The 25,338-nt window shown below is 38.8% G+C and overlaps 1 protein-coding gene across 1 annotated transcript in view; it reads right to left on the reverse strand.

Annotated features, from left to right (window-relative positions):
• Positions 1 to 7,570: 7,570 nt before the first annotated feature.
• Positions 7,571 to 25,338, reverse strand: part of HIBADH (3-hydroxyisobutyrate dehydrogenase) — an 87,587-nt gene continuing 69,819 nt past the window's right edge. The window contains exons 7-8 of the mRNA XM_071560998.1: positions 19,520 to 19,676; positions 7,571 to 11,958 (exon numbers count right to left, since the gene is read on the reverse strand). Of these exons, the coding sequence (XP_071417099.1) occupies positions 11,800 to 11,958; positions 19,520 to 19,676 (316 nt within the window). The 3' untranslated portion in view covers positions 7,571 to 11,799. The remainder of the gene's footprint in view (positions 11,959 to 19,519; positions 19,677 to 25,338) is intronic.

Below are 25,338 nucleotides of genomic sequence, written 5' to 3' on the forward strand. Positions count from 1 at the left end.
CTGAGGCCTTGGAGATCTATACAGTTGCAAAGTGGTCCCTTTGTAGGGCAGAATTCTACACTGAAGCCACAGGTCTCCAGCCTCAGCAGAGCATGAAGCCATCTCATGGCAGACCAGCGAGCTTGGATGTCTGTGGCAAACACCTTGGTAGAGGGTACACACAGAACCAGAGCTTAGTCCCTGTCCGTTCCCTGAGAAGCTCTGCCCTCGACAGTCATGCTAATGTGTACTTTGTCCTGGGCAACTGGCTGTAGATGGCTCTGACTGAGCAGAGAAGTTGGACCACATGACCTGCAGAGGTCCCTTTCAGCCTCAGCTATCCTGGAATTCTGTGAATCTTCACACACCTGGAGTCACAGGGGAGACAGATGGCTACTCAGCCTAGCACTCGCTGCAACTTTGAACAATGGGTTGTCCTTGCTTACCACTTCATCTATGAAAACGTTAAATAGTCCATGTTCCTAATTGTGATGCCCTAATTCCTGACTACTAGCTATTTAATACTTGGCTACCTTTCATCAACAAATTTGTTGATATCGACTTTAAAGTCCAGACAATTTTCCCCGGTGCTCATTTTTGAGAGATTCTGTCACATATATAGATATAATAATAATAACAATAACAACAACAACAACAATAATAATAATAATAAAATTGTAAGTCAGCTTCACTCTTCATATACATTATTTCTTGCAAAATAATTTGGTTCAATGATCCAATCTGATCCTTAAAAAAGACCTGACACGTTTTTTAACTCGAAGAGCCACATTTCACTTAGAATTGCAAAAAACAAAAAAAAAATTAACACAGAAGAAAAAGTCCTGTTGTACTGAAATAACTGGCACAACTTTTATTGACTTCAGAAGCACTCAGATTTTTTCACTTGCCTAGGCTAGAATCACATCCAAGTGGGACAACTCAAGTCAAGATGGAAATAAAGATGTCTGCACACATCAAAAACACATGCTAGTTTTCCAGAAAAGCACAATACTTCTCAAGTCTGCCACACAGCACAGCTGATGAATATGCCTAATGCTACCATAATTTTTCCCAGAGAGGTAAGGCAGTCCACAAGAAGCACAATTACTTTCAATATCATATGATTTTTTTACTAAATACTTTGGTAATATTCTTTTAGTACAGTACAATTTGTTAGGCTTTATGGCACGCAGTAAATTAGTAAGACATACACACTGATTTTATTACTTAAGGTACAAAGATCACAGCCCTCTCCATGTAACTGAGCAACTGTAAATTACTGTTAACAACTACATGAGAGAGAAGGAAACGGAAAAGTCACCTCCACACTGACAACTGTTTCCCATTCTTCCTTTGTGGCTTTTGGGAAGGAAACCTTTCAAATAAAATCAATAAATAAAATAAAGGGGAGAATAATGTGTTAGAAGCCCTGTATTTCTGCCAGGGCTACCAGGGACTTTGTAGCTCATCATCAAAGGAATTCCTTACAACTAGTAGGATTGTCAGCCATTATGTTGTTAAATACATTTTTCATGAATGCAAATGTATTTTGAAATCTTTTAAAATCCAGGGTCATAAAAATAACCACCCACAGAGAAGTTTTAAAATCAAGTTAATGTATCTTGTTTTCACAATAATAACCTGGTTAGCTTCATAAGAATACAAAGCCTACTGAGTGCTGCCACTCCTATATTAGGCCAGTATCAGGATGCTTCTCAGAGTAAGCATTTACAAATGCAGAATATTCAGAAGACAGATTTCCGTGTGCTTCTCACTTTAGATGACATAAGGAGAATCTCTGTAGAAGTCCATGAATGTGCTTGGGTACAAAATCTGTGTCAGTAAGAAGAGGATCAGCTCCACACTGCTGGAAGGCTAATCACAGTGCAATTTCACAGAGATCTGGTGTGGCACAGATAGTTTCAAATGTTAATTAACAAACTTAGGTTTACAGCATCAGTGAAAAATCAGATCTGCTGAAAGGATGTACAGGATCTGCTTATACCAGCAGCACAGTGAGAGCAAGTCTGGAAAACTACACAGTTTGTTTTCTTTTGAGGAGCCAGTGCCCATGTATGTGTTCTGTATCTGGAGCTTTCCACTGACCAGCTGCAGTCTAGTCTGGTGTACAGAAGGCCCACAAGCAAGTCAAAGTGCCTGACAGAACTGGAGCACCACTCTGCTCTTTTGCCTCATCTAAAAGAAAACCCACCCACATATTCTCAGATATCTCTGCAATGTATATGCAAGTATGGTGAATGGGCATGATCAGAAAACACACTGTAGAGCAGGTTTCTGCTCTGGACTACATCACTGGTTTAGGCCCAGCCTTAGAGACTGGTACAGATGCAGCTGTTTTTGACGGAGAGGTAAGAGGACATTTGATGCTAATTTAGTCAAAAAACCAATTCAGGGAGCAGGAGTAAGATACAAGATATGAAAACAAGACTGAATGTGGTGACATAAAATCCAACCTTCTTAAAGACTTGACAGTGATTTGGAATCACTCTTCAAACTGACAGTACAGCCTGTGTAACACCACTGTGAGCATCAGGGGTTGCAAAGCTACAGGAGAAAAAAAGCACAGTTCAAATAGAGCATGAGAGTCATGGGAGACAAACCACCCTAGTTAATACGGAAAAAGAAAGGGAAACTATAGCAATGGCTGAGGTGGACTCATATGCTGCCTTTGGGGATGAGAAGGATGGATGTCTGTGGATGATGTTTTGGGACAGAGGAAGACATGCACATTCAGGTATGATGGAATAAATGAGATCATATGACACAATGGCTATGGGAGTAGGCAGGTGAGAGGCACGTTTTACAGACGGTGATCCAGAAGCAAAAATAAAGGAGAACTGGCAGAGGAAGAACTGAGAATCAGCAGCAAGAGTATCAATAGAAAGGTCAGGTTTATACAGACGAAACCGAAGGCACTTCTTTGTCGAACTTGGAGGTGACAAAGCAGTATGAGCAGATGGAGGCACTTATGAAGTGGCTGAAGTCATAAGGTCGTTCCAGAAAGATGCAGGTATTGCTGGATTTGTGGGACAGCCGACGTGTGATGCCATGTGGGTCCCTGAGCCCATTGCTACCTCTGGCTGGACACAGCTGGTTGACAGGAGTTGAAGGGAAGGAGGCAGCACCTGCAGATCTCAGGGGTCACGTACCACAACTGGGGATGTCTCACCTTGGAGGATGTCTCATCTTAGATCACAACTTTATCCCTTCAGATTCCACTCTTTGCCTGCAGCCATACTCAGCACTCAGGGCATCAGAAAAGCAAGACCTGCAGTGCTTTGCAGTGAACATCAAATAGACATGGTCTAAAGTGGCTAAAGAGAAAGTAGTTTTCTGCCAGCTATTTATATCCTTGAGCATAAGGTTTTATTATGGCTTTTCGGATAGCTACGTATTTTATCGAGACCTTTAAAATAATTCCAAGAATTTGACACACTGGTTTCCAAGAAGAGACCAAAGAATTCCAAAAGGTGTTTTACATGCTGTGAAATTGCAGGTTCTTTCCTTTGTTCTAAATTTACTAGTAATTAATTTCCTCTAGCCATCCTATATTTGAATCTTGGCCCTATAAAACCGAGGGGCTAAACACAAGCCTTCAAAGGCAGAAGGTTGATGGGCTAACGCCTGTAATAATTCAGATTTTATTTTTTTAGGAAGTCTTTGAGTAATGTCCTTATCATAGGCTATGTGAAAAACTCGCATCTGGCTGATGAAACAAATGATGAAAACCACACTACAAGCAAGACTTTATAACTATATTTAGCTTGTCTGTGAAAATTATATGTATTTTCCTCAGTCTAGCTTTTCACCTTGTGTTTTCAGGCACAAAGGCACCTAGATTTACTTTCCAAACAAAAAGGAACACAAAAAGGAAATAGTGTAAGCAGTGAAAAAACAGATTCATAACATTTTTCACTGTTACTATGGCAAGGCAGAACTACATGATTAACTTTTCTGTGTCTAACGCCAGTATTCTGGGTTAAAACACATATACCTACATTATATCCTTATTTGTAGACCTGGCACCCCAAAGTTTGTGAGATCATTAATACAGAAAGAATCCAGTCTATAATTTTTAAGACATTACCAGCCACAGCAGGTTTGCACTAAAACTGCTCACAGTTGGTTTCAGGAGTACTTGTGTTTTTCTCCCCCTTTTAACATATTTGCCTCCCCATCAAAAAAAGCAGTTTCGCTGCTTTCTGGATTCAAACTAAAGCAATCTGCTGGCCAGGCTGAAATCAATTGAGAAGAATTGCACTTTAAAATGCAAGAGACACTTATGGTACTGTAGCTTTTCTATACTCTAGGCTGAATCTCACCATCTGCTGTGTTTGTGGCTGAGACTGACCTCCCTTTGTATTAGACAAAAGTAATTGTGGGGATCAAAAGGCGTTTAAACAGGGAAAAATGTAAGTAACAAATCTGCAGGCTGAACACAACCTCTGCATACAAACCAGCAAGCACAAGGCATTTATTTTTATCCAGAGGTGATGAGTATTTTACAATCTAGTGAAATCCTCCTCAGCGAACACTTCGTCTCTGGGATCCTTCCCCCACAGACTCAAGCGTCTGTTTCCCAATCCCCTCCCACATATGCTCTTTATCTAGCCAATGCTGAAAGCCACCAATGAGTGGAGAGAAGAAATTGTTCTCCAAATTTCCAAGTATGAGCTATTTTTCTAATTCCCACAGTCAAGCACTAAAGAGGCTCAGCAAACACACCAAACTGCCAGTTTATTAAGATATATACAGAACAGTGCTATTTCCAAACTGGGATCCTTCCCCTTCTCAAAAAACAATTTTCTATTGAGATTTCTAACTAAAAGGAACCCAGTAGCTTTCCTGCAAGTAAATAGCTCGTTAAGGCTGGAACTAGGGTTTGTGTGCAAAGACTACCCTACGCAAATCAGAGCTGATGACCACTTAACTAATCTGTTTACAGACCAGAGCTGCTGGGCAGGCCTCAGCTATTTTCTATCAAAGCGAAGAACCATTCTTTATGGGCATCTGGTTGTCCCTGAATTGGTAGTTTAAGCATATACCCTTGCTTCAAAGAAAGATCAAAGGATTTATTACTTCTTACTGAGTGCATTATTTCCACTTAATACTTTCTTGTTTGCAGTATGTTATTAACAGCACCATGGCAGGGTTACCTTAAGACTCAAGTTTCTCATAGATTCCTGACTGTGATTTTAGATATTATATGTAGCCTGTAATATACAGGCTGTTACACTGATGGAGAAGGAAGTAAAATACTATCAAACAGATTAGAGCATCCATTTGTAGAAAACTGTTTTTAAAACAATCCAACAAACCAAACCAGCTATATTTTAATAATAAAAAAGGCTATTTTTCATTTTTACTGTGAATTTAAACAATGAGTCTGTTTCAAAATGACCACCACAAGGCAGTGGACGGAGCCACTTTTGGCTCCTCTCCATATGAAAAGAAACCCACATTGCTCCTGCTCTCAGAAAAAAAGCTGAGATATCGCAGTCATGAAGTAGCACAACGATCAGTTCAATGAACAAATTCCTATTACCCCATAAATGCCTGCCATCCCCATCCTTTTGGCTTACTGTTTATAGCTCCATTTACTTATTAAGTCTGGAAGAAACAAGGGAGACACATTATGTGCTTTCTGGCACTACTGGGAGCACATGGAGAGCAAGCAAAACCTAACATCTTATTTGCAGGCACACTGAAGGCCTACAGTCAGCTCAGGCACAGCACTGGAAAAGGAATTTTTGGGAGGAAGTGCAGAAGTAGATTCCAGGCAGCGAGGGCTGAGGCAGATAAAGCTGCCAAAACTAGAGCCACAAGCAGCCCTAGGGAGCTTGGAGAGGCTGGTGTGATGTTTATTGCTCAGACAGCAGAGCTGGGAGGTGCGATGTGGGACAGGAACTGCATTCTGCTGGCTGTGAGTTTTGTGGTAGCATCTAAGGATGTCTGCAGACTCAGTGTCTCCATCTTTATCATGGTGTGGAGGGAGAAGATTGCAGCTCCCTTATCTGTTTTACAAGGAACTACCTTCCCCTGATAGACTCTCCAGGTCACACAGCACTAGATGCTGCTTACTTCTTCTTTATTAAACAGAGACTCAGTTTGCACATAAGCTAACACAGTTATCTACCCAGAAATAAGCAGAGTAAAACAGTCATAGCAATAGGAGGCGAGGAGAGGATCCAGTAGCTTTACAGTGAGAGTTACGTGTTGGCCTCAGGTCCTGTGACCTATCATTCTCCATTTGCTTAGTCGTGTTTTTCTGCCCATCTCCTGACAAGAACCAGAAACTAGCTATTTTTGAGAATGAACAGCAAATGCATCTGTAATACAAATACAGGGAAAAAGCCCCAAACAACTGACACACTGCAGGGCTCTTTGTGCCCTGAAATGTACAGGTTCAAACATGGTAGAGCTTTTAAGAAAACCTCTTAAGCAGAAATGGAGAGAAATCTAAGCATACATTAAACTCCTGTGTCTGAAGCTCCAGCTTCAATCACCAGTGACTGAACTCAGTCTTTTTTGTGGACTGCAGCTCAACTCCTGTCTGCCACAATTACCCAACACCAAGGGGACTTCTAGGCATTGTCCAGAGGAACAAGCGACAGGGCACAGACTGCCAGGAGGATGCTGTAAAACAGGTAACAGCTACAACATCAAAAGCATTAGCCTGCTAAATATTGGTCATTGAAAGCTTCCATGCTCTTTGGCCATGAAATAACATGACTGCAAAGCAGAAATGGTCCACTACTGCTAGCCACACTACTGCTAGACAGTTTAGGTACTGGAAACAGCCTGTCTACACAGCACTGCTGCCCCAGTGTTTACCATGAGACTAGATAGCTGCAGATGCACAAAAAAAAACTAGCTTACAGCTGGCTCAGGTATGCCTGCAACCAGTGGCTACAGCTCAGCTAATGCTGTTGATCAGTTGGAAAAAAGGACTCAGAACAAAGTAGCTAGTTCAGAGAATTTAACCAGTATTCTTTCAGTTACTTCCCACATAACTTTCTTCCTTACAGCTGTTGTTGCCCTAAGTTGCCTGCATAAATACAAGTTAATTTTGTCATGTGTCTCAAACTGGCAGACAGACAGCAGCAAGACTTGATTCAGGCCAAATAAAGCTTATGTGTGACCACATTTGAAGGCTACTACTTTTATTTTACTTCTCTGCTTTCTCCCTTGAATTTCAAAAAGACAAAAATAAAATTTCCTTCTTTTCTGAAAATACTATAGGGACTGAAATGTTGAGTAACAATATTTGCATTTCTTTCCAGAGTAGAGGACCAGAGTGCATTTTAGGCACATGCAAACATCTTTTTGTCAATTGGACTTCAGTTGGTTTTGGCCAGTTCTCCAAGTCTTTTTTAAATCAGTGAACTTCATAAAATATATGTTACTACATTTATTATCTCCATATACAGCCTTTACTCTAACAACCCAAACTGTCATCACTAATGGAGGTTCAGTAAAATTAAATGAAGAAACAGACTGAGTTACTTCTTACTTCAAATGAAAATACAGGCTTCATCTCAGGGTCAAGGTCAAAAGGAAGAGTTGGGTGTAAATGCAAAAAGAACCAGACGGCTTTTAATTATACAGTAGTTGTTACAAGACATTTAGTACTTCAGAAAGGTTTATCCACCTGTTCCAATTTACCCCAAGTGCTTACAAGCCATGATGAATGCCAAAACAAAACAAAAAAATCATTGCCATATGGATGCCTAGTTCATACATCTATTGAACACATCAACCATAAAAATATTCATTTTCTGTCCACCTAAGAAAACTTTGTAACTGTTGCTGTTATTCTTACTGGGAAAAAAATTAATGTGAAAATGTGCTAGCAGACTGGAGAGGTTGTAACAAATCATATACAGAAAGGAACAAATCTTAAAAATACCAGCAACTGTTATGGTGTTGCACAGAAAGGCAAAGACATTGTTGCTATTGAAAGCTTCAGCTTTTCAAAAGCACCATTTATTCTAATTTGTAGACACTGAAGTAAACTTCTCCCGCTCCAGAAATATAATTTTTCAGTGTTGTCAGGCTTGCAGTAAGAGTTCTAAGAACTTGATACTGAAGACAATAAAGTTTACAAGTCTCCTAAAAGTTCAAGAGGGTTTTAATGAACTTTAAATCTAAAATACTACACATGTTGTGTCAGAATACCAAGGAAACAAACCAGAAGTTTCCGAACTGCTTCAAAGTTTCCACAACGTACTAGCCAGTCATGTAAAGACAGACAATATTGTCAACTTTTCTTGAGAAAAGCTGAATCACATCTATTATTATATGAAGGAGGAAAAGACTATGATGATGTAAAGACAAAACAAAAGCAACAGGTATCCATGCTGATCAAATTAGTAATGTCACACTTATGACTGGATAGATTTGGTTTTATAAATCAAGTTGGTAGACTAAAAGCATAGACTGACATGTATTGCATAAATACAGTAACACTTGTATGATGACAGTCCTTGTCTGCTTGCTTCAGGTGTGGCCCCAGTCTTTCAGTTCCATAAGCCATTTGATAAATCTTCCTGTGGCAAAGAGCTGTAAGATTTAAACAGCTGAAAAGACAGGTAGCTCTGTTCTCAGGCATGCAGGGACAGCAGCTATTTTGTATGCCTCAGCATCTCTCTCATCCAGTGTGGGACAGGGCTGGGATGGAGACTGGAAATACAAACTTCAGCAGCTTGTGCTGGCTCCTTCCTCTCACACACACCACTTCAACTCCTCATAATCCTAAGTAATGTGGCACAACCCCTGCCAGAGGGACATGCTTGAGCTTCTCCACAGCTACATCTTGGCCACATCTGCGTTGTAATCACGTGGGCATTCAACACACACTGGGAACTCTTGGCAGTATTGTACTGAATGGCCAAATTCCCATTGATTAAAGCAGAGCCAGACTACCACATGTAATACTTTTACTTGGTCAGAACACCTTCTCTTCCTCCTTAGGCTAGTAAGAGCCATAAATAAACTTAAAGCAATACAGTACTCAGTGTTTTAATAGAAGACTGCCTCTGTTAAATGACCACCAAAAATAGTTGCTTAAGATGGGTTATACTGAATCATAAATGAGAGAAGGCTGCTGAGAAGTTTTTTAAAAAAACAACACTACTTTTATTGGTTGTCAGTATTTTCCTGTTAGTCAGTAAAAGCATCTCATATAGGTGAGTTTCCAAAGTAAGCATCATGGGAGGGCTGGTTTAACACTGAAATTAAGTTAAAAAGAAGTCACTTCAAGTTTTCCTTTGGGACATTTACAAAATATGCTGTTAATTTGTTGCATCTAATTTGTGTGTATGCACTGAGAGGTAATTAGTGTAGAAATTCAATCAATTTTACCATCTTTCTGTTCAACTCAAAAAATTACAGTTTTCAACACCTGTTTCTAGCAATGACAATAGTTTTAGTATTTGCTTAATTTCCACAGACCAGGAACATACCCCAAGCAAAATATACATTAAAAAATATGCACATGCAGAATAGCCATATCTAGCATGAATACCATCGCCACTCTATATATATAGAGTTACACAATATTCCCCTGCAGAATTAGTAAAAAAACATATGTATTCTAATATAAATCATATTACTGGCTTCAAGTATCAGACATCATTGATGTTTTCAAGGCACTTTCTCAGAATAAGATTTATTTAAAAAGTTGTTTCTGACTTTGCAAAACTAACTGCTTGTTCTAAAACTTTATGTGCTGGCTGTCTGCCCTGAAGTTGGGGTTTTGGTTTTTTGTTTGTTTGTTTGTTTTTAATTTCAGCCAAAATCCTTCTCCAAGAAGATGACCACAGGACACTTCCTTGGTTTGCCAAAATGGCAGTCTGGCAGCCTCTTCTCCAACTTGAGCACCCTGCGATTAGGAGTAAAATTTGATGAGAGGTTGTGAGGGAGGAAAAATGAACCTCAGAAAGCCTAAGCTACAACCCTTTGAGAGAAACATAAAAATAACAGAGGTTTCCACATACTTAACAGAGGCTTTATGATTTCAGAGGCTAAAAACTTTGAAGACTGTCTCACTGAGCATATTCTCTTCCGTCATGACTCCCAACAATTGTATGTGCATCTAATATCTTCAGAAAACAAATTATTATGCTTCCTGCAAGCCCAGGGTTACAGGTAAACCCAGGGTTACCAGCAAACACATTCATAGCAAATGCTGCTACAGGCTGGGGTAGACAGTAGAAGGAACCACCTCTCAGCAGTCCTGCTGATGTCAGCCAGATCTCTAAGTCAAACACAGAGGATATGAACTCAACCAGGACACTCCTACAACTCCTTACTTCATCTGTTATAAAACTTCCAAATGAACAAGGATCTCGCTGGCAAAAATATTCTTCACTGCTTGACCCCAAATTCATAACAAGACCAGAACCACTCCTTATATTATGTGAGGCAGGAGTACCATAGGAAAATAAATGTCACGTGTGGTCTGTCTTGTTACCAAAGGTCAAACGACACATCTGCAGCTATGGTTCTATGTTGCTGCATTTTCGAGCACCTGAGTGGCTATGATGTTACTAATTTGTTAAAGACAGTGTTCAAGTTCTCTGATTATTCATAGAATTGAGCTAATTCATACTCACAATTATGATAACCAAATGTGCTTATATAAAAGGATCCATCATACAACCAAAACATGAGTGTAAATGCATAATTGCTCATTAAGCCTAGAACCTGAATGTAAGTATTTATAAAGCCAAGTGTGTATCTGTACTCTTGCAAGACAAAGAGATGGTGAACTGTTAAGGTAATACATATGCAATATACTACCATCTGCACTTCACATCAAGAGTGTTTGAAAAGCTTTGCTTTGCAAAATAAGAAGGTAATCTGTAGAAAACCAAGCAAATTAAAAAATAAGACCACTTAGTAAAAGTTTTGGTTAATATTGTGTGTACAAGGCTGCATCAAAACAAAATGCAAATTATCATACGGCAAGTATTTACCAGTATAGATTTTATTTCTTTTCAAAATAATGGGGTTTGTTTAGATTTAAAATACTTCAGTAATTACCTAAAACAAATGTACACTTTGTTAGAACTTCCGGTAAGTGCCGATCTTGAGTTCTGAGAAATGTATGACAGAACACAAGAAAATATAAAATTGGGTTAGCAAAATACAATAATGGAGCTTTACAGGAAGGACACACATTTTGTATTATTTTAACTAAGTCTATCAGGTAAACATGCTGTAACAGCTTTCCACTTAACAAGTGCCTATAAACGTAATCTGCAACTTGAATCCCAGGCCAAATTCACCACTGATCAAACCAAGGCTAGTAGGTCCAAGGAAAAAAAAATCCATATCAAGCTGTGTTTCTTCACTGAACAAATATTCCCTTTTTCCATAAAGTATTAATTTTTAAATTTTAATAGATCACTATATATGATAAAATGGCAATAAAACATTCTCTTATTATTCATGATTCAACTACATTTGTAGCTGTAAGTTATTTTATATGCAAACAGTTGTGTTTCAAAAAAAAGTGTTTAAAAATTATTTATTGCATCTAGTGAAAAAAAAACTTTGACAGTTCTTAAAAAAAAAAGGACTTGCTGTTGTCTAATTACCAAACAATCCCTTCCTGTGGCTTGCTTTTTCAAGAATTATGAGGAAACTCTGGAGTTCATTGTGATCTAGACAACTAAGATGATTATTCTGTATGGGAGCAGGATGCACAGTACTTGATTAAACCCACACACTTCTCAAACAAGCTATAAGGATAAAAAATGTGGTTTGTTATTGTGTTCATCTCCAAAGGACAGCTCACAAGGTTTCTTCCTCACGTAAAAACTGGAACACAGCTGAGAAGTCTTTCAGGGCATAGCCTTTGGCACACATCATCCTGTAGATCTGATGTGCCTGGGATCCCAAAGGAACTGGTGTCTTCGTGTTGGTGGCAGAAATCTGGGCCAAACCAAGATCCTGTGGGGAGCAAGAAGAGAGAGGAAGAGGGCAGAGAGGAAGAATGGAAGGAAAGAAAAAAAGTCAGGGAAGAAACAACAAGGATATAAATAGCCATGAACGTATTATAGGTTATTTGGTTTCCACTGTGAGAAGAACTCAACTGCCAACATATACAATACTCCAGATTTAAAATTTCAGTCTTGGAAGAAGTGAGTTTTGTTTAGTTTTTATTTTTTAAAACAGTAATTCCATGTTATTCAACAGAAAAATCTCAAACTTTGCCAGGTAGACAACTACCTTAAAAAAAGGAGGAATTCTAAGGTTCTAAATCACTATTTAACCTTTTAGCAAGACTCAGACTCCTTTTCCCCACTGTGTTATCTTATCTGCAAAAAGAAAATCTCCTTTGCTATTCACTGAAGCATTTAGAACATGGGTTCTAATAGCATCATTTTCTTGTTTGGGCAAGAGGACTTCTCTATTTCTAGAAAAAATTTACAAATCAAGCAGAAGGAATTTGAAGAACAAGAAAATTGAAGCCACTTAGCATACATACATTTACTGTAATGTAACCAGTTAATACCAAAATGAGAGGCATAGGCCACTTTGGGAATACAAAGGGTTTGCAGCTTAACCGGAAGGATGCACTAGAGAATTCCCATGGGGAATGTCCTGGTTCTGCTACAATATGAAGTTTTCTTTAATGACTTTTTCTTTAGTGACTTTCTTTAATAAAGGGACACAGAGAATAATGCCACTGCATTTTTAAACACTAAATTTGAGGCAAAAAAAGGGCAAGATTCAAAGAGGATGAATTTGAAACCTGTCCTCCAAGAGTCCTTGGTCAACTACAGTTATAACCTGAAATAAATAGGACAGAACCCAAAGGAGAGTAAGAGGCACTGTGACTAACCATGGTTAGTCAGAAATAGTCAGCTGCATGCACGCTGGATAGAAATGACAAGCTAGGCTGGAGGATGGCTCGAACTCTAAGTTGAGTAAGACATGAAACCAACCAAAGGTGAAAATGCTAACAAGGGCCTGTACATATAAACAGATCTCTTGTCAAAATAGGAAAAGTAATGCCTGCACTCAAGGCTGCTTCTATAAGGTCTTGTTAGTGAAATCAATTTTTGTGGTCCATATTTCAAGAAAGTTGCAAAAGAACCTCTAAGTGTTACTAGGAAATGTCCAGAATTCCTGTACATCCAGAACTATGGTGGTTTATAGCATCTGCTGTGGGATTGATTTTTTTCATGTTTTGGGTTGGAAAGGACATGAAAAATCATCTAGTTCCCACCCTCCAAACATAGGCAGGGACACCTTCTACTAGATCAGGTTGCTCAAAGCTCTATCCAACTTGGCCTTCAACAGGGATAGGCCCTTCCAGGCATAGGGCATCCACAACTTCTATGGGCAACTTGTTTCAGTGCCTCGCTACCCTCACAGTAAATAATTTCTTTGTAACACCTAATTGAAATCTACCCTGTTTCAGTTTGAAGCCATTACCCCTTGTCCTGTCATTGCATGCCCTTGTCATAAGTCTTTCTCCGTGTCTCTTGTAGGCCTCCTATAGGTCCTGGAAGCTGCTACAGGGTCTCCCTGGAGCCTTCTCTTCTTCAGGCTGAACAACTCCAATTCTCTCAGCCTGTCTTCATAGGAGAGATGATCCGGACCTCTGATCATCTTCACCACCCTCCCTCCTCTGTACTCACTCCATCAGGTCCCTTTTCCTTCTTAGGCTAGAAGCCCCAGAGCTGAATGCAGCATTCCAGGTGGGGTCTCATGAGAGCAGACAGAGGGGGAGAATCACCTTCATTGCCCTGCTGGCCATGTTGCTTTTGATGTATCCCAGGATGCGGATGGATTTTTGTGCTGCAAGTGCATGTGTCCAGGTCACACTGAGCTTCTTGTCAACCAGCACACCCAAGTCCGTCTTCCTGGGGTTGCTCTCAGTCCATTGTCTGCCCAGACTGTATCCATGCTTGGGATTTCCCTGACCCAGGTGCAGCACTTGGCCTTGTTGAACTTCATGAGGTTTGCACAGGCCCACCCCTCAAAGTACCTGTCAAAGTACCTCAGCCTTCTCCAAATCCTGAGCAACCAGGTCTCCCATTTCCTTGTGGAGAGGATCTCCTTTTTCCCCAGTCTTCTTTTTATCACTGATGTACCTATAGAAGCTTTTCTTGTTGTCCCTGAAGTATCTCATCAGGTTTAATTCTGTCAGGGCTCTAGCTTTCCTAACATCATCCCTGGCTGCTTGGATAATTTGTCTGTATTTCTCCCAGCCTACCTGTCCTTGCTTCCAAAATCTGTAGGCTTCCTTTTTGTGTTTGAGTTTGTCCAGGAGCTGATTGTTCATATGTGCTTTTCTTTGTTGGCTCCTGTATCATCTGGAGAAGGAAGTTATCATCAATGGTTTCCAGGAACCTCTTACAGACTGCCTTATGCTCTGCTGTGTTGTGCCTCCAGCAGACACTGGTGTGGCTGTAGTCCCTCATGAGGAACAGGACTTGTGAATGTGAAGCCACTCCTGTCTGTCTGTATCAGTCTCATCTGTTCAGTCTTCCTGGTGATGTGGCCTGTAGCAGATCTCCACTATACTGTCATGGCTCCCTGCCATCCCTTTAATCCTGACACATAAGCTTTCAGTCAGCTCCTCATCCATCCCCAGGAGGAGCTCCACACACTCCAGCTGGTCATTGACATAGAGAACACAATCCCCTCCTCATCTACAAAAGCCCATATCCTTCCCACTCTAGCACCCCATCATAGGAGCCATCCCACCACGTCTCTGTGATGCCAGCAAGATCATAGCCCTGCAGGTATGTGCAGACAGCATCAGCACAGAGTCATTTAAGCTGGACTCTGATGAAGCCAACTTACTGGCTGGAATGGCTGCTCTTCAGGTGCTCTCTTGCTGACCTAAAATCCATCTCCAGGCTCTGGGCAGCAATCACTGTCACTGGCATCAAAATGGTAGGAATGGGATGGATGGGGCTTCCCCTCATCCAGCAACTTTAGTTTAAAGCCCTCTTCACCAGTTTCACAAGCCTCTAACTAAAGATGCTCTGCCCCTTCTCTGATAGATGGACCCCACCTTTGATACAGAAGAACTGAGAGACTGTTGAGAGCACTTTTGACTTCTCAGGGATGACTTACAAGACAGGTCTTTACTTTCAGTGTGTCCGGATATGAATTAGCACAAGGAAATTCAAGATCTTACTCTACTCTCTAAACGTCACTTTGATCTGTAAAATGGCTCTATAAAGGTCATTCTGATACAAATCAGAATTATAGTTACTTTTCCTATTACCCTTGAATGACTTCAAGATCTAGGAAAATGGGAAAAACATACATATCAGATGACACAGGATCCAAAACAGTTTTCATCTGCATCAGGGGAGATCATTTCTTGTTGTCTAGCAACTCTGTTGAAAGACTGATAACTTGACAAATCTAGGAACAGTTACTTTAACCTCACTTAAGTAAGATATTCCCATGACATATTCCTAGCTTCTTACAAACACTCTTTGTGAAACCTATTCCCATACTATTCATTTTATTCACCAAAGCTAAAATCATGTAAGGGAATATTAGAAAGGCAAAATCATCTAACTCCACACTAATGGAGGTGCTTAGGTAGTGGTGACTGATCTGTTTATCTCTGAAGGAACGTTCACAGAAACAATCCCTGAAAATTCTGAATAGGCTGCCAGCACAAATACAGTTTCAGAAATGTCCTGGGTTTGGCCAAAAACAGGGTTATTTTTTTGCAGTAGCCATGAGGGGGAAGAGCCTGAAGCTGTGTAGGCATGGCCAAGACCCTAATATTATTCAAGATCATCTTATGTCATTGCCAGGGGCAGGGGAAATGGATTCTCTCTCTTACTTTCATGAAGAAAGGACGTTCCTTTCCAGACATGGAAAAGCGTGGCAGTTGGAGGGTCTTTCTGCCATTGTCTTTCATTGTCCCAGAGTTGGTGAGCATTTTGCTCTTCGTACATTTTTTTAATTACTATTGTTGCTGTTACTGTTTGTTTCCTTATCACTGTTTCCAGTAAATTGTTCTCATTTCAAGCTGTGATCTCCACCTTTTTTGTGTCTCAGCAGAGGAGGAGAGCAAAGGCTTGTGGTTTTAAGGGGAGCATTAAATTGGGGAATACCATTCCTAAACCAATGAAGTACGTTTCTTCACTTTTCACTTTAATAATGAAACTCTAGTTCCAAAGTGGCTGAAACATTCAACAATTTTTCAATAGTTAAATGGACAAGGACTCCTGACTCCAAAGTTCAGGAAGGTTGTTTTATTTTTTAAAACCCCATTCTATAAATCAGAGCTTTGAAGGAAAAAAAATACAAACTGTAAGTAAAGGTTATCTTTAGCTTCAGATTATGAAGTATTTTGCACCTTTTCCCTGAGGTTGGAGATTACTCAAGTGAAATAGTACAAAATAGCTCTAAAAGAAATTTCCCTATTTGGAAAAGTAAAAATGAGAGCATGGTTTATGGCTCCTCTCATACTCTTTGAAACTGACAACATCTTCCAGGTGTCTCAATGCACTAAATATTCTAACCACTTTTTCTCAGCTTGGAATAGGGAAACATTCTTTTTCACAATCTGCTTCCAGTGCTCACTTTGGAATTATCTGGTTCCTTACATTTATTTTGCAATTGATGTAAATGAAACTGCTATTTGGAAAAAAGCTCAAAGGCTGTCTTGACATGAGTCAAGAAGAATATGATATAAACCTAGCTCTTCTCAGGATCCAAAGTTAACATTTAATTAGCAACTGCGTTCTCAATGAAAGATGGAGCTTCTGGCCTGCAATGCCTTGAACACAAAAATGGCATGGGGAAATAAACTAGATCTTTTAAATGCAAAATCTTTGGAGCAGTTTTCCCATTAAGTTGACTAAATTCTATGTTTCAATATCAAATTTTAAGACCAAAGAACTTTACAGAGGTTTTCTGACCCAAACACTTAAAATAAGGATCCTCTGGCTTTGCTTGAGGGATCCATTGCAGACAAAATATTTTTAAGAAAGCCTCTGACTTCTACCACATCTGATATGTGAGCAGTAACTTGAAGTTTAGTAACTGTGTTCAGTTTCTGTTACTGAGGCATTCCTAGATATTTTCACTGTGGAGTATTTTCTCCTCAGCCTCAGGGTTTTACTTACCTCTTTCCTCTTTGAATATGTATTTTTTTATTTCTTAAGTGGCAAAATCATGCCCTGCATTTCCCATAAAAAAGTGCCCATCTCAAACAATTCACACACTACATGGTGTATCACACACCAGGATGAAATGGACAGTAGCAAAAGTCTTTCCAGAAACTAAAGAACAATGTCTTAAAAGAGGTCACCACTGCACCAAGTAATAGCCTGATCAGCTGTCTTGGCTACTTAGTAAATCAAGAAATCTTCCATCTTTATAGCAATAGAATAACATAGCATTGTTCAAGCAGCATGAGAGGAATTTACTGTCTTTTTCTCTTACTAAGGATTCCAGCCTAAAGAAAGCACTCACTCTTCAGGACTGTCAGAGGAGAGGCCCAGTCAGAAGAGGTGAACAGCAACAACAAACCTCTCTGAGGAACTCTCCTCTTGGTTATCACTGACACTTTATAACCAAAAGCTGGCAGTTTGAACAGGCACAAGCCAGGCTGCTATTCCTTCAATGAAAGTAAGATCTTTCAGTGCACTGTCCAGGGGAGATGAAGGTCCCCCATTAGAAGCAGAACAAAATGAAAAAAAATACCACCTTTACAAAGAAACTTAAAAGGGAGGGAAGGAAATACGTGCCCCTATTAAATACTAGTAATTCTGGACAAGATTAAGAGGTAAGCATCATGAGAATAGAGATTGCAGTGTGAAACAGGACACAACAGGCATAACAGATTTTGAAACCACCACACAAGATGGAAATGAGCTTTGAGGCAAGGCCAAGATCAGCTTGCTTATCTCTCTAATCAATAGCCCTGGCAAACTCCAAACAATAACTTAACACTTTTTATAAACCAGTAATTTAAGTAACACGTTATTGTCTACTATGATCAATGACATGAATATGATCTAAAAACTGCTACTTTCCAATATTTTAACACATGCCTCCAAGAAATGAAAGTTCATGGTCATTGGTCCCTAAACGTAAAATGTAGTGTGTCAGCCACTGAGGGGTTTTGACCCATGCAGCACTAGCAAAGTTTTTTGGTGCTACCAAATGCAAAACACATTGGACCCACTCTAGACAGAATTTGTCTCATTTCATTGAATGTGCAAATGCACAAATTGTCCTATATCATCCGCAGAATTACAGGAACAATATCAGTAAGCAGGTATTACAAACATGAGCTCCAGCACTTTGGAGATTTGCATGTCAATATCTGAGTTTGGTCACCACCTTTCAGAATGTTGTTTTTGTTTAAAGTGCTAAACTTCCACTGTATGTGGAAGAGCTGAAAACTGACAGAATGCCTAACCAGTTGGGAGCACTCATAAACCAGTATGCCTAAAACCTAGCCTGTATGAGCTCAAATGTCTTACTCAGAACATATCTCCAGTATCTCCATGAAACTGGCATTCAGTGTGAAATTATTTCCTGCACTCACATTCTGAGATGAGAGACCTCTTCCAGGGCTGGTTTTATAATTTACCTCAGGCAATCATTGTGCTCAGTGCAGAAATAGTTTAAGAATCAAGAGTTTTACAGCTCCTTCCTCCAACTGTGTGTCCTCATCACTGGGATGCAGAGCCCTGAGCTCCTTGCCTACTTTCCTCTGGCCTGGCCTCTAAGAGCTTTACTTTCCTGACCACAGAGTGACTCAGGACAGTGTTTCTCCTGGAACAGCCAAGAGCACGGCAGTAAGTGCATTCTCCTGGGATGGGTAACAGAAGGTTTTCAACTTGTTCATGCTGAGAAGGACTTAAATCATTATTATTCATGAGAAGCACTACTTCTGCTACTAACTAACACAGCTCAGGAGAGCTCACAGGAAGATGTAAATACCTGCAGAAGATCAGCCTGTGGGGGTGGGGGTGTAGGTTGAAATCTGTTTGCTTTCTGCATTCAAAATGGCCTTAGGCAGAAGGACAAGCACGTAAGTGGCTTAGCAAGGAAGGGGATGCTAGACAGCACACCGTTTAAGATATCTAAAAGAGAGTGGGCTCAAAATCTGAGATGCTTATGCCCCTATTAGCACCTAATTAGGTCACCCGGATTTCCCTGAATTCTCTCTTGAACTTAGGCTCCTAAATTCTAGAGCAGTCATGCCAAGAGGCACCTAAATGGCTTGAACACTCGCCTTACACACAGTCCACTGGGACTCCTCTATTAAAGCAGAACTCAAGGACAGTGCATAACATCTCAATGAGTGGCTCAGCAATAGCTAGAAAGAAGCTGGAGGCTAAGAAAAAGCTCCCTAAAAAACTCATTAATTCAGAGCTAAGGTAAGAGGTTGGGTTCCCCTCTGCTCATGCCTACATATTATCCTGTAATCATAAATTTTCATTCACAACATTTGCAAGAAGCCCAAAAAGAAGCATCTGCACACACTTTACGTGCAAATGTTAGGTACCTTAGCCATGAGTGTTGTTCCAAAGCCACCTTGGTAATTATTAGCAGACGGTACTCCTTCCATCACTCCAGGAACAGGGTTGTACGTATCGCTTGACCAACAGCGACCTGAGCTCATATTTAGGATTTTGGCCAGCAGCTTTGGGTCAAGACCTAATCTGTCAAAGGTCAAGGAAGAGAAGTGTTAATGTCAAAATGCACAAGACATGGGTGACTTGTTTTATATCTTAGGGGGCTCTACCATCATTTCTCTCCCTTTATTATAAGCCATGAAAAATGACAGAGTATTGATATTGGGGGCAGGGATGTTGTATCTTAAATTAAAGAGCATCAATCCACCATTTGAGCAGTAGATTTTCAGAGCTTTTTTTCCTTTTGCACTATGCAAATCCTCTTCAGATAGCAATTCTGAAAGTGCAAGCAAAATAGAGGTCCTCTGAGAACAGTAGTTACCTGGTATTTTATTAACTAAAAGGCATTCCCTGTTCTGCTACCTACTAGATCACATACTTGTTATTCATATCAAAATTATATTCTCTAAATAAAGCAAAAAATTTACAAGCAAGTGGGGCAACATCAAAGTACTTGTGTGATGCATTTATATGTGAACACTAGTACATTTCTGAAGTAAAAAAGGTAACACAAATGATTCTGCTCTAATAATATGAAGAAACAGCTACAGCTCTCAAAAAATTCTATTGCATATATCAGTACATTTGTGGGTTTGCTCTTGTTAAATGTTCACTATATACTCTTGCTTATGAGGCAAGTCTGCATCTCATTGTGACATATGTTACCTATTTGCAAACATATATTACATTTCTGGGTCAACTGCTGATAAGGTTACTGATCCCGATAAAACAAAGCTTGTCCAAGTAGAAACGTCATTTGTTCTACCACAGAGATGATGGCATAAACTGCTGCTCAGTGTAGACCCTGAAAATTCTTCAATATTGTAGGAAATTAACCCTCTTATGAATTCACATGTACGCTGATAATAAATTGAAAGTGTAATTTTACATCAATTGCATTTGTATCAAGGACAAGCTGCAGCACTTTATGTGGCACTATACAAAACTTCTGCTGTGCTCGGGACAAAAAAGAAAGCAAGGGAATTATCTTCAGTAACAACCTAAGATGAAAAAAGGACATTTTAAAAGGGATATATTACAGCCTTCTACAAAGGTTTTTTTAATAGAATTCAACACCCTTTACATTAGCTCTTACGCCACAGACTTTTGCAGATCTCCATAGCCTAACACTGCTCCCAGGCACTGTATCACTCAAGGTTTTAATTTGTAGATGAGAAAGGCTCATTACCAATGGAACAGTTGCTAAAATGCATGTCCTATTTATTCCAGTAGGAATTTCTGGTTTGAAAAACTATGTTTAAGACAGTAGGTCATATAGCATCGCTCCTATTCCTATAATGGCACGTGCCTCCCGCATTTCTGACATCATGATGCAGAGCAAGATCATTTTTTGTACCTCAGATAGCTTTTCAACATTACTGGTGTGCACTCTTATTTATGATTTGCTGCAGCAGCCCCTGGAATTCAATGGGAAGTCTCCTGCTGGCCTGAATAGGATCAAGCTTTATTTTCCTCCCCTGTTTTTGCCAACCCTCTGATTCAACCGAATGCTTTCAGTGGCCATTTACTACAAAAAAAAAGAAACCAAACCAAAACGTACCAATATGCTTCCACAGTATTTAAATTGTACTTTCTTCTTGCATAGTGCATTAAAGTCTTCCTCATCAAAGTCTTCAAGAGCCACTCTGAATAACAGCTTTAATTGTTGTAATAAAAAAAGCCTGCTTTAGGAGCATTCAAAGCCTGAGCTTTCAAATGCACAGGCATTGCTTTTTTTTTTTTTCCCCCAAAACAAGTATCTTGGCTGGTTTGTTTCCTTATCTTTGTTACATCCAGATCAGTATTTTTAACAACGTAGTGCCTGCTTCTGCCAACTCTACCTGCACACAGAGGGCCGTAATTACAGCTGTGAGAATACTGCAAGACAGAGAGCTGATTATTTTGAGACATATAAGCGTCCCAAAGAATGTTCTTACAGTGTTCCAGCTATCCCTCTGTGGAAGCATACTTTAAAAAACATGTGTGTATTATACAGATATGTAAAATACTGCCTTGCACTAGAGCTGGCATTTTTGAGCTCTCTGATAAGAAAAAGGAAGATTAGTTTGTATCCCTGCTTCTTCAAATTCATTGCTCTTAAACATCATGCAGCTTCTCTTCAGGAGACCTGAACCTACTTTTTTTTCTCCTTTTCAGCAAGTGTATCATTAATAAGAGCAAGTTAGAAGTGCTTTGCATTTCATCTTTCTGAAGATTCATCCACTGGTGCATATATAACTGACAGTTAAAATTAGACATATATTAAAATCAGTTACTGAGGAAGTCCTCTGTCTTCCACTGTGCCCAAAGCTTGTAATGGTCTGAAACCAGCTAGAATATACAGTAATTGTCATTCAGAGAGAGTCTATCCTAGAAAGTCATGCTTCAGTGGAGAAGACTGAGTTTCCATTTGAAATCAACAAATTAATCCAAGACAGGTATCTGAAAGGGCAAGTTTAATAGGAAGCAGCTACTGGGCTCTCAACCATGATAAAATGTTATTGCTGTTTCCCTGTAAATTGGCTGGGAACATACGATACTCTCTGCATAAGAGCTCCATTGCTGTTCAAGAGATATACTGCTCAAGCTATCAAAATGATGACAGTCTGCCAGTCCCCATAACAACTTGCCACTGGATGTGGGAAGAGCTTGTGCATGTGTGTGTGAATTTACAATTACCAAAATGTTCTTCTCCCTTATAAGCAGAAAAGAAGCCCATGTATTAACTGTACGTATAATAAAGCAAAAACAATTGCTTCCCTCAAATCAATGCTTCTTCAATAGCATCCCTAATGAAGTGAACAGCAGAAACCCTGCAATGGAAACACATACCAAAAAAAAAAAAGTTTAAAATAGAATCCCTTCAAGCCACGGTTCAAAACTCAAGTTTTGCTGAGCTTTGATAAAACCACTAACAGAATTTTTCACACACTCCTCCAAAATTTCAGTCTGGAACAGACAGAAAAACTGAAATAGTGTGTTCGCTTGACACAGTAAGTCAGTAAGTATTTTGCAATATGCACATTATCCATAAAACTGTATGGCAAAATCTGCTCAAGTTGTTTCTACTGAAAAGTTGCATTAACATGCTAGAAAAGAAAATACAAATGACAATGCAAATTCAATTCCAGAATGTCTGCCATACCTTTTAACTTTTACTAGCAACATTCATAAAGCATCAAGAAAATAAAAGAAAAAATTAAACGGAACAAAACAAGCATTTCATAGGTCAGAACTAAGAATGGGAATTTTTAAAAAATTTATTTATGCAATCTAATCCAAGTAACTTCCAGTAAATGAAGATGATTAGCAAATAATGTTAGTTTAAAGTAGAACAGCAAGTGGAATATAAACATAGAAATTACATAGTAATATTGCCTATTTTACTGGGAGGTTACTGTAGAACTTCTTCTCTTTAATGTCAGTTTTCCTTCCTCCTTACTACATTCCATTTGTTACTTATGTTGAAGTTTGGAAAAATGCAATAATTTCAAATGTAAAATAAATAAACCAATAGCAGAAGTAATTTAACAATCTGAAATTAATAAGTGAGTCTAACTACTTCAGAAAATGAAAATTTGGACCACGTGGTTTAGGCAAACATTACAGAAGAAGCGATTTATTAATAGAATTAATAACATACTGTTTTGAAGATTTAAGCTCAGAGTATATATTGGTATATGGAAGGTGTTATAATATGACTTTCCAGTTGTATCTACTTCAGAAAACAATATTTTGAATAATTAATTATACAAAGTCCCTAAAACTGAATTTAAATGATGGAGCAAATATACATGATGCATGACATAACAACATTTTTATTCTACCTAAAACTTAAGAACATGTCTAAGTTCCACAATTCCTATTCTGAATTTTTAGATATTCAGTATCCTTTACTGTTATTAGGTCAGAGTCAGACTTTCTTTACTAGATATGCATCAATCCAATAATTGAAGCTCATCTCCTAATCTCTCCCAACTAGACAGCCTTTGACTAGACACTAGACACTATCCTTTGAGCTTGATGCTTGGGGGAAAAAAATCATAAATGTACCAATATAGTAAAACTTCCAATAATTAGAATGACAAGTATTAACTCGTACATGAGAAATTTTTACACACCTGAAGTGGAAAGCTCATTCTAGTTATAAGCAGAAGTCATCTTCTCCAGGATCTATATCACAGCAAATCAAAACCAATGCAAGGGTTCTAAATTACTTCATAAGGCTTTAAATTACTGCCTCTGTCTTAATCATCTTGCAGTTTCTGCCTAAATGAGATTCTGCTCTTTGTATAATTTGGGATACAATCAGCAGGTTTCTTCTACAATAAATACAGTTCCTTCTTAAAAACCTTGACTGTAGGGTAGGAAGTTTTATACACTGTCACCTTCACACTGGATTTTTGCTTACAAATGCTGAATACAAATTCAGCCAAAATTTAAACCGGAAAAAATAAAAACAAAAAATGAAAATTCCAAACACCTTAAAGCTACAGTGACTGCAGACATCAACTTGCTCTGCACAGGGCTTACATGCTCAGAATATCTGCCTCCCAAATGTCCTGATTGTATTTTATGCTCAATTTTAACTCCAATCATTCCTACAATTGTAGATAAAACTATAATGAAAAAATCAGTTGCATATGCTTTATGAAGTGAATCATGACAAAGCAGAACTCAATGAAAACTTTCTGGATTACAATAGTTGTAAACAATGCTACTGGTTTTATTATGGCTTGATGCAGACATGCTTCAGTATCTTACAAACTATTTTAAAATGTAAATGCTACAGGATATTGATAAACCAATTAGCACTGATGCAAAGCAAATTCCTCTTTTATCTCAATTACAACATGACAACTTAATAGGTCAAGATAGTCTAACATCTGAGACAAGGGCAATTCAATAAAACAACTGCATCTTGATATGGTAATTAAGAGGAAATGTGAATCTATTACATTGTCTCGTGTATGTGTGCGCATGTAGGTGTTCTTTTTTATTTATATAAGCTTTTGATGCCCTCTTACTCTTTTAATAGTGTATCAAATCCACATGAACACAGTGGAGCCCAGTTGATAAGTATCTACAAAATCTGTAGTTTTAACAGGCAAATTTTAAGGATTCAACTGTGCAGAAAAATAATTCATGCCAAGCCCTTAAAAGATACACAATTTCAAGATAGTATCTTTAAACACAGGATTTGTCTATAAATCTGCAAATGATTCAGATGCAGCTAAAAGATTTATGAAAGGTTCAAACACTTTTGATACTGAAGTAGTACTTGCATGGACTCTATTGGAAAATAAAATCACAAAGACCACAGCAAAATAAACATGTTACTACTGGAAAGTAAAAATAATTTTGCTTGAATATGCTGTCACTTACAAGTTAGATGTATCACATGCTAGAAAAGAAATAGTACTCTTTAGCATTGACAAGCCTGTCAAGGAGCATTCTGCAGCTCTTTGACAAACAAGGAGTTTTGGCAATTGGAACAAACCATGCTCAAAAAGTTGAAAAAAGGTAGATGTTCTGTTTTATGCTTTGATCTTAACTTGATACACACAGTGTAGTTGAAGTTTTGGTTTACATTATATTTTGGAACAATTTAACAAAGCAAATAAAGCCAATGAGAGCCACATGAGCATAATACTCTGAATAAGCTGTATGTTAGCTTAGAAAACAAACA

The sequence above is a fragment of the Pithys albifrons genome, chromosome 7, assembly GCF_047495875.1.
Source record: "Pithys albifrons albifrons isolate INPA30051 chromosome 7, PitAlb_v1, whole genome shotgun sequence".
NCBI lineage: Eukaryota > Metazoa > Chordata > Aves > Passeriformes > Thamnophilidae > Pithys > Pithys albifrons.